The sequence below is a fragment of the Lissotriton vulgaris genome, chromosome 8, assembly GCF_964263255.1.
Source record: "Lissotriton vulgaris chromosome 8, aLisVul1.2, whole genome shotgun sequence".
NCBI classification, from domain to species: domain Eukaryota; kingdom Metazoa; phylum Chordata; class Amphibia; order Caudata; family Salamandridae; genus Lissotriton; species Lissotriton vulgaris.
Window position 1 is genome coordinate 84,135,478 of NC_141696.1, and position 9,917 is coordinate 84,145,394.

Here is a 9,917-nt window from a genome sequence, read left to right on the forward strand (position 1 = left end):
GCCTCTGAAATGCATCCAGACCAAATATTTAGTCAGCACTCGTTATACCAGTCCAATACAACACAGGGGCCATGGAGAAGCAGTGGCAGGTATGTTGCCCCATTAACATTCAGGACAGGATGTGGTGTGCGAAAGAACTGGAAAAGGTGGTCCTTCTGACTTTGCTTCCTTTCGATCTGTTTCATGCAGTGCCCGGTTACCCTCATGGGTAATTAGCCGTGCTTCACAAATCCAGATTGATTGATTGATTGAATGGACTTCAAAACAGAGTGTTTTTCCTCCAGGGCCGGCAGGTTTGCTTGCTTTCATGACCGCACTGAAAAAATCGCACTCAGGTCCTTTCTCTAGCCAACATCATCTAAAACTTCCTGAAAGCCTTTTTGCCTACCAGTTCTAGTCTCTTCAGGTCTCGTCAGGACCAGCTACCAGTTAGCTGACCGTCAGGCCCCTGGCAGTTATTCATGATGGACCCGATTCACAGAACTAATTTACGACAACATCCTAAACTTACTACTGTTGGTATTCACAGAAGGCATTTAGTAGTCTTAAGTTAGGATTTTGTCTTAAATTAGGATTTTGTCTTAACATGAGTAACTTAAGTTCGTCTTAAATGTAACTTAAGAGAAAATCCTAACTTAAGACAAAATCCTAATTGAAGACAAAATCCTAATTTAGTACAAAATCCTAACTATCCTAACTGAAGACTACTAAATGCCTTCTGTGAATACCAAAAGTAGTACGTTTAGGATTTTGTTGTAAGTTAGTTTTGTGAATCAGCCCTTCTGTTTCTGGCACTGAATGGTGCATGGAAAGATATAATCCTCTGTAATGATTGCCTTCCCTACCCATTGTGAAGGTTGTTGGCCTTGAAGGCTCTTTTCCTGAATTGTAGGGCTTCGTAGGCTTTTGGTGACTGTTTCAAACCTTAAATCTATGCCGAAGTACCTTAGTCTTGCAAACCTCTCTCTTGCTTGTGGTAATAGGGCCAGGCGGTACAAAAGGTGGGGGGGGGGGGTGATGGACGGAGCATCTGAGCCAATCATACACTCACACCCAGTCAACAGATCTGGGTTTAATCCATCACCGTTCTTTAGCCAAATCTGCCACCCCAGTTCAGACATGGCCATATGCAAATCAGTCTGACCCTGTGCCTCAGGGGAACAGTCTAGCCCGAACTGCCAAACCATGCCTTCCCTGGACCGGAAACAAGCTTCCTAGGACCGGTTTCTGGCATTACAGCCATCTTCAGCCAGGCTTGCTTGAATCCAGTGGCAAAGTGAGCAAGGGACTCACATTTGAGCATACCCCGCCAACTTACGGGCAACCAAAGCGGCACAAAAGGGGGTGGTGATGGACAGAGCATCCAAACTAATCAAACACTCACACCCAGTAAACAGATCTGGGTTTAATCCATCACCGTTCTTAAGCCCACTCTGCCACCCCAGTTCAGACATGGCCATATGCAAATCAGTCTGACTCTGTGCCTCATGGGAACAGTCCAGTCCGAACTGCCAAGTCATGCCTTCCCTGGACAGGAAACAAGGTTCCTAGGACCGGTTTCTTGCATTACAGCCATCTTCAGACAGGCTTGCTTGAATCCAGTGGCAAAGTGAGCAAGGGACTCACGTTTGAGCATACCATGCCAACTTATGGTGAACAAAGCGGTACAAAAGGGGGTAGTGATGGACGGAGCATCTGAAACAATCAAACACTCACACCCAGTCAACAGATCTGGGTTTAATACATCACTGTTCTGTAGCCCACTCTGCCGCTCCAGTTCAGACTTGGCCGTATGCAAATCAGTCTGACCCTGTGCCTCAAGGTAATAGGGCCAGGCATGGTAGTCCAGGCCAATCTCCATTTAAACCAAATAAAGTGTTATACTACTGGTATGGTACAATGTGTTAATGGAGTAAATCAGTTTGATGCCTGTTTGAAAGGCCTCAGGCAACTGTTGAGACCAATACCTAGAGGACAAAATGAATGAAAGAGAGCAAACACACTAGGCACATGACTTTCTTCGCATCATACAAAATATTGACCTGAATTCTTGTGCCTCTGTGGCATTTTCACATGTTCTGATTGTCTGATTCAATTAATGGAGATTAGGAGACATTAGGCATGTCCTGGTTGCCTTCAGAAGGTCACTGCTCACTCTGACAGCTGTAAAAATGTGTTTGCATCCTCTAAAACCGAGGATTTCTCATATGGAAATAATACAGAGCTCTGCGGCGAATCTGTTTGGTCTTAATACCATATACTATAGGATTTAGCATAGCTGGAAAAACTATATAGACATTTGCCAAGAGAATATGAACGTGATGGGGGATGTTTTCTCGTCCAAACCTATATGTTACAAATGAGAAAATTCCTGGTGTGTATGTAATCAGAATTACACATACATGGGCTCCACAGGTGCTGAACGCCTTGCAACGCGCTTGCTTGGAGGGAAGCCTAAAGACCGCAAGGAGGATCATCGCGTAGGAGAGGCCAATGGCCAGCAGATCAAATCCAGTTATGGAAAGGGACAGAACCAAACCATACATACTGTTGATGCTCACATTGCCGCAGAGTACCTTCACCACAGCCATGTGGTCGCAGTAAGAATGGAAGATGACATTGGAATTGCAATACTGCAAGTGCCTCACTAGAACTGGAATAGGCAGGATGGTAATAATGGCTCGACTTATAATGACCAGTCCAATTTTCTCCAGTATTGCATTGGTCAAGATTGCAGTGTATCTCAGAGGATAACAGATAGCAACATAGCGATCGAAGGCCATGGCCACCAGGATCCCAGATTCCACCACCGAGAGGGAATGAACGAAGAACATCTGAACAAGGCATCCAGCAAAGCCAATTTCTCTGAAGTCCAACCAAAAGAGTGCCAGCATTCTGGGCACAATAGAACTAGGAAATGCCAAGTCATTGGCTGCAAGCAGGGACAACAGAAAGTACATTGGTTCCTGAAATCCTTGGTCTGTCTTTAAGATGAACAAGAGAAGGACATTGCTGAAGAGTGCCATTGTGTAGACTGAAAAGAAGGGAAGTGACACCCATAGCGTTACGTCCTCCAGCCCAGGAATGCCAACGAGGATGAATGTCACTGGTGTGCCGCTGGTGGTATTGCGGATGACTTGCATACCACTCAGATTAGGTTTGCGGTACCTTTTGGCGATTCAAGGAGAACTTTCCTGTGAAAGGGAAACAAAAAGGATAGACTTAACTGTCAATCTTACAATTTCATAAAATCCATTGAACAGTTAGATGACAATGTATGCTGTCCAATTGAATGAATAGCAAAATCATTCCTGCAATATATTGTTCCTGAACTGAGTGGCTATACTATCAGAGGATCACAAAAAGACTCCTCCACACAACTTCAAAATCCAATAAGAAGAACCGGAGCTTGAGACAATTCGTGCTTTGTAACCTATTCTTTCTGCATCAATTATATATGAATCACTAAATGAAACTTTGCTTTTGGACGTTGTTGCAAAACATAATACATGAAAATAATATCCATTGCAAATTCTATCTTGGTATCCAAGAATTATGAGACATTCCAGCAAAATACAGTTTAATTTAGAATGAAATGCCTGTGAAAACAAACGTTTCTGGTTCCTGTTTCTCTCTTGGTGGCATTCAACAGGGATAGGCAGCACAGTAGTTTGATTGAATGATTTCTGATACCTTGAAGGGATCATTTTCATCATTTCAAGTTGCAGAATGCACTGCTTTCATTATTGTTGCTTTTCTGATGATGTTACAAAGGGTTCTCTTTTCAAAATAAAAACTCTTCAAATAGAACATCTTTCCTGTGAAAATACTGAAATTAAAATTGATACTTGTATAGCGCACTACTCACCCGCAAGGGTCTCAAGGCGCTTGTACGAATACCGCTGTGGAACCCATCCTGGCTTTCCCTGTGAGGCGTCTACTCCTGGGTACCCCCAAGGTGGAGGCCGGGCATCCTTAGCGTTGTGGGGGCCATTGTGGAGATTAAGCAAGCTACTGCCCAGAGTTGCAGAGTGGGACTCCATGATTGGAATAGGCCCAGAGGCGAGAATTATCAGGTCCGTGGAATTTTGAGCCCAAGACCCGCCGAGGCGGGGAATTGAACCCTGATCCCAGGTTAGACCTCCGCGTCAGGGTCTGCCGCTCTAACCATTGAGCCACACTTCTCCACCGTGGGTCACTCTATCATACACAAGTATCAGGGTGATAAGCATGAAAACATCAGCCAGGGCACCCTAGCCAGGATCTCATTGGTAATTAGTTTCTAACCATCATGAACACATTCTGATCTGCACTCCCTCTGTCCATATCGCAATATGCGGGCGGGAGGGGAACGAATAGGTAATACCGAGCGGATTCACCGATACGGAACAATGCTTCCATGAGGTGATCCCGCCCCCGCCTGAGACCATGAAGTGCAATTAAGCACCAATACATAAACATCATTAAGGTACAAATCGTATGTATAACACGCATGTTTTAAATTAACAGCGCATAGATATATCGAATTTATCCTATTTATTAAAATATAGGAGTGATATATACAGGGCTGGACCATGTATGGTCCTGATGAAAAGCTTGGGGAGCTTGAAACATGTTGACCAAAGAACACTGATTTGACCCAATTCAAGGTTAAACAGCATTGTCACCCCATTTTAATATACCAAACTAGGAGCAGAATAAATTGTTGAGGCCCACTAGCACGGTATTTTAAAATCACACACCCACTCCACCACCACATCACTTTACACCACACATAGCCTTTCACAAATAAAGTGCTCCTGCGTAGTTCGCTAGTCGCAGCACGCCCCTTTTCATAGAGAACTGGGATGGCCCCAATGATGAAGCATGTCACCGTGGGGAAACCCCGGTGAGTGAGGGGACTCTAGAAAGAAATTTTGCTTTCTCCTTTTTTGGTAAGCACTGACATAACATATGCAGTAACCATAACATACAAACTAGGTCTCTGAACCCATCACCTGGGGTTCCTGATGTTTTGATACATGTAACTGGAGGCCGACCTAGCTTTGTTTATCCTCCTTCTCCCTCTGTTTCGTAACTATCATATTGGAAACTCTCCATCCTGGCTGGCCCTTCTGTGGGTTATATGTCAAAACGTCCATAACAAAAATTATAATCTGAGAAAAATAGCCTGGCATAAATATTGTTCACCAAAATATTACTCTATTGGGTGTATATTTTCTATTTATTAACGCCAACCAGGGGATATTTTCATAAAGATTATGTTGGAGTTAATATGTTTGTCAAACAGTATTAACAGTGTTAAGGCTACAGTATTCTGGTACCATACCTGCCTGAGAGCCTGGCAGAGTTCTTGGTTTCCCATACATTTTCTAAAGGCCCTGGTTGGACTCAAGACAATACAACAAAGAAAAACATCTAGAGATCCCTGCTGAAGAAATACGACTTACATGTGACATTTGTATACAACTTAAGGCAATGCCACGAGCATATTTTCCTGTTCCACCTCAGCCTTTATATTCAGTCTGCATGAACCTTGTGCTTGGTTGGCCCTGCGAGGGGGGACATTACACCATGCTAGCAGTCGATGGGTACATTAATCACAAATAACTTGTTAAATTATCTTAAATAATTTTTTACGTTCGAGTTTTCTCTTATGGTTTCTGACCAAGGACCCCAATTTATTTCAAATGTTGGTCAGTTTGGTGCCCCCCTCTGTATTTGCATTTTTAATAGCCATATTATTTTTACTTGCAAATGCACGGACAAACTGAACAAATAAACTAAGAGGTACAATTACATCTCAGTTTTCTCACGTTTTTATTTTTGCAAGAAAATGAGGTGGATTAGCTATGACGTCAGAATTCTGATTAACTGACGGATAATAGCCTTCATTGTTTTTCCCTCTTTGTCTTTTCCGGTCAGGGTTACTGTCCACGAGTTTTTTCCCATATCACAGGAATACTCACACACAATCAGACAATGGAAGAAGAACATGAATGAAGAAATAAGTTGTAGCGCCCAACAGCTAAACAAATCATTTCATTTATTGATTCATAAATTCATGTATGCATTCATATTCTTCTTCCATTGTCTTATTGTGTGCGAGTGTTCCTGTGATACCTTCGTAGAACATTCAATGACCTTCGATGACAAACCTTCAAGGGGGCTAAATCTGAATATATTAATCTTCGACTACACTTTGACTATGACTCAAGAATCTACTGTAAAGTGACCACCTGCCTCAGAAAATCTGCTTCTGACTAATGGCTCAGGTAACCAATCACACGAGTACACTGAGCTCTTCTAAGGGACCATACAATCTGGTGTTAATAAAATGGATTAAGTGGAATAAAATTGCTATAACCCACAAAGCAAGGTTCAACAACTGACAATCATCAAATCGGTGGTATTAAGAAGACCCTGCCCACACACTACACTTGCTCTGGACTTGCCAAGCATCCTTTGTACTCGCCTATTATGAGAAACAGCAAGAGGAAGCTAAGGTCTGCCACCAGTGAATGTAATAAAAATAGAACCAACAAGACATGACTACAAACCTTGAGAGTCCTAGGAAACCACACCGCAGGATATTGCGGACATCCAAGGCCTAATATCCTAAAGTGGAATGGATCCATGTACATACCCTGCTGAATCCTCACACGTAGGCAAAAGTCTGGGACTATAGCAAAAACCTAGATAACACTGGCTATTTAAGGGAGAATGGAGTACCAATGCAGAAATGGATCATGTACGGCTTGGCACTTTATAATAAACAGAGTGGCATGGAAAACCTGGTAAAGTTACCCTCATCAGCCAACAACTCTGATTGCAGATTTATTGTCAATGCTCCGATAGAGAGACTTGCTTCCGAGCTCAGAATCAGCCAGAACCAATTTTCAACAACTCCACCGAAAAATCACCAAAAAGCCGCCTCACCAATGAATTGAATTTACTGCATTTGGCAACACTATGGTCACCAAAGTCCGGAACTCTAGCAGAGAGAATGTGGATCCTGGGCCTGAAGGCCTGCCAGTCTCCCCATTCAGGGCGAACATTGAATTCTGGCCTCCCTCCAGTCTAGACTTAAAGCTTCTTGTCCGCACAAGTTCCATACTCCTGGAGAGGATCAATACTGCACCCCATTCATAACAAGGGTCCAAACCAGGATCCAGCAAACTATCATCTTATAATGCTGCTAGACATTGAGGCAGAAGCCTACACTAGACACCTCCCGCAGGGTCTTGAGGCATGGACAACCGATGAAGATGTCATTCCTTAGTAGCAAACCGGAATTTTGCAAAAATCATCCACCACAGGCCGCAGGTAGCTCTATCTTATCTTGTCCACCTCACTTCTCAAGCCTTCAGTCCATGTCTCTTCACTTGCTTAATTGATTGCTCCACTACATTCAATGGTGTCAGTCACACTGTGTGTTACAAGACAGGGAGTTTTATGCTGCATACCCCTTGTAATAAATCCACGATGATCCGTCTTATGAAAGTCCCTTCACTCCTTCTGGCCCTTGGTGTCTGAGCTGAACATCCACAGACCTTGGCAGGGGCTTGAGATGGCGATGAGAGGCGTGAAGGGAGAAGGGGGGGCTGAGCCACATCAGAGTCAAATATCAGCCCTGGGAGCAGAACTGGGCGCTCTTTGGATTCTGGATGCTAGGTCAGGCGCTTCTGGATTGTGTATTAGAAGCCCCCATCTGCTATGAAGTTTCACAAAATGCTGTATTTCCAGATAGAGGATGTTATTTCCATGTAATGTCCAGGGACACTCAAACAAGTGGAATTATTGAAGTTCTTTTTGCTTCCTCATGAGCACCAGCCTTAGCTTCAGTGCAAGAATGTACCATGTTTTTTGATGAAGTGCAAGCAGTTTATGACACTTTCCGTAACATCTCTACTGAGCCTAATGTAAGAATTGTCAATGAACCTTTAGAATTTCTCCTTCACTCCACCTAGCAGGGATCAAATCATCCAAACTATTAAAGAAATTAAATCAGGGGCCCCCTCTGACCCTTGTCTCCCCAAAGTATATCAGCTCTGCTCTGATGAGCTCAGTACTCCTCAAACAATATGTTGGACCATTCTCAGAATGGATTTAGAGAAGGTCATGGGACCGAATATGCCCTAATTACAACAAGTGAATACCTTAGGCAATCTCTCGATGTAGGCGGGAAGGCCGCCTTGATATTGTTAGACTTTCCGGTGGCCTTCGATTCCGTCAACCACAGTAACTTAATCTCGAGACTATCTGAACTGGGTGTTCACAGCCTGTCTTTAATGCTCCTTCTATCTTATCTTGCTGAACAATCTTTTAGGGTAGAAGTAGGAGGTACTAGCTCACACATTTTTTATCTGCATTGTGGAGTGCCTAAGGGCTCTTCTTTGAGCCCTACGGTCTTCAATGTTTATGTGGCCCCTCTAGCTGCTCTGATTAGACAGTATGGATTCTTCGTAATCAGCTATGCTGATGACACACAAATTGTGGTGTCAATTACCAACAACGAAAAGGAGGTGGCAGATCGCTTTAACACCTGCATGTAACATGTTAATAGCTTGATGCAATCTAACTGTCTAAAGTTAAACGGCAGCAAAACAGAGGTTCTACTGTTGGGGACCAATCCTCTGGGCTGGTCACCTAAATGGTGGCCTACTGAGTTGGGTGAGTGCCCCAACCAGTCTCCAAAGTTAGAAATTTCGGGGTGATCTTTGATGATCGGTTAACTTTTGACAGTCAGATCAATGTCATTACGGCAAGGTTCTGGGCCATACTTCAGTTGATCAGAAAGATCTGAGCTTTTATTCCTCCAGAGACCTTGAATACAGTGGTAATAATCCTTGCAACATCAAGGTTGGACTATGGCAATGCTCTTTACCTTGGGATCCAAAATCAATATTTGAGCAAGCTCCAACGTCTGCAGAATGCGGCTACCAGATTGACCTTGAATATTCCTAGGCATGAATCAGTGGCCCAGCGACTGGTGGCACTTCATTGGCTACCTGTCTGGAAAAGAATAGCTTTTAAGGCGCTTTGCATCACGTTTAATGCACTTCATGGCAGAGTTCCTCTCTATCTGACCTCCAAAATAAAGTACTATGCTCCTTCCAGGTATCTCAGATCGGTTCAACAGAAGCTGCTTCAAGCACCCAGATTTAAGCAGGTTCGCTGGGGTGGCTGGTGTTTTCTGGTAAGAGTGACTAAACTATGGAGCAGTCTACCCATTACAATTAAAAACAGTCTGAACCTCACTATATTCAGGAAATCCTTAAAAACCTGGCTCTTTCAAACAGAAATCTAATGCACCTGCTTCCGCTCTGACTTTGATCTTTTAGTGTTAGCGCCAAGACGCCTCCGGGCATTAGTTGCACTTTATAAGTTTTAAAATCAAATCAAATGTTTAAGGAAAAATAGGAATTTGCCGTATGGGCGCTCACCTTTTATGAGAATCACTGTTCTCCGGGGACTGTCTTATACCTTCTTGTGGTCATTTTTGGTTCTACTACAAGGCAGCTGCCTACATTGCCCATTTTATTTGATAAAAACAGTACTAGTCAACAGGAGCATGCTCTAAATTTTTCCTGAACTAATGAAGGGTTATGAAGAACCGGGAGACCTGCCATGTTTTTGCAGCACACATCTGCGGTTCCCAAAAACGATTGTTTGTGGCACAGTCTTCCTGATGCCTGCATTTTTAGCAGTACATTAAACCTGTGTTTCTCAGTGTCCCACTTACAAAAAACAAGAAGATAAAGGCATGGGAGAAGCATCTTCTGAGAAAATATGGGACATGCACCCACCATTAGCCATTTGCAGGCTACGATTTTTAAAGACTATAGGGTTACCTTCATACACTCGCTATATGGCAAGGAATTCCCTGTATATTAACTAGACCAATGCCCTATTGG

At 43.4% G+C, this 9,917-nt stretch overlaps 1 protein-coding gene across 1 annotated transcript; it reads right to left on the reverse strand.

Annotated features, from left to right (window-relative positions):
• Positions 1-2,134: 2,134 nt before the first annotated feature.
• On the reverse strand, positions 2,135-3,143 carry LOC147693458 (olfactory receptor 52K1-like). The gene has a single exon (XM_086933222.1). The coding sequence runs from the start codon at positions 3,141-3,143 to the stop codon at positions 2,187-2,189; it is 957 nt and encodes a 318-aa protein (XP_086789348.1). The 3' UTR covers positions 2,135-2,186.
• Between the last annotated feature and the right edge of the window lie 6,774 nt (positions 3,144-9,917).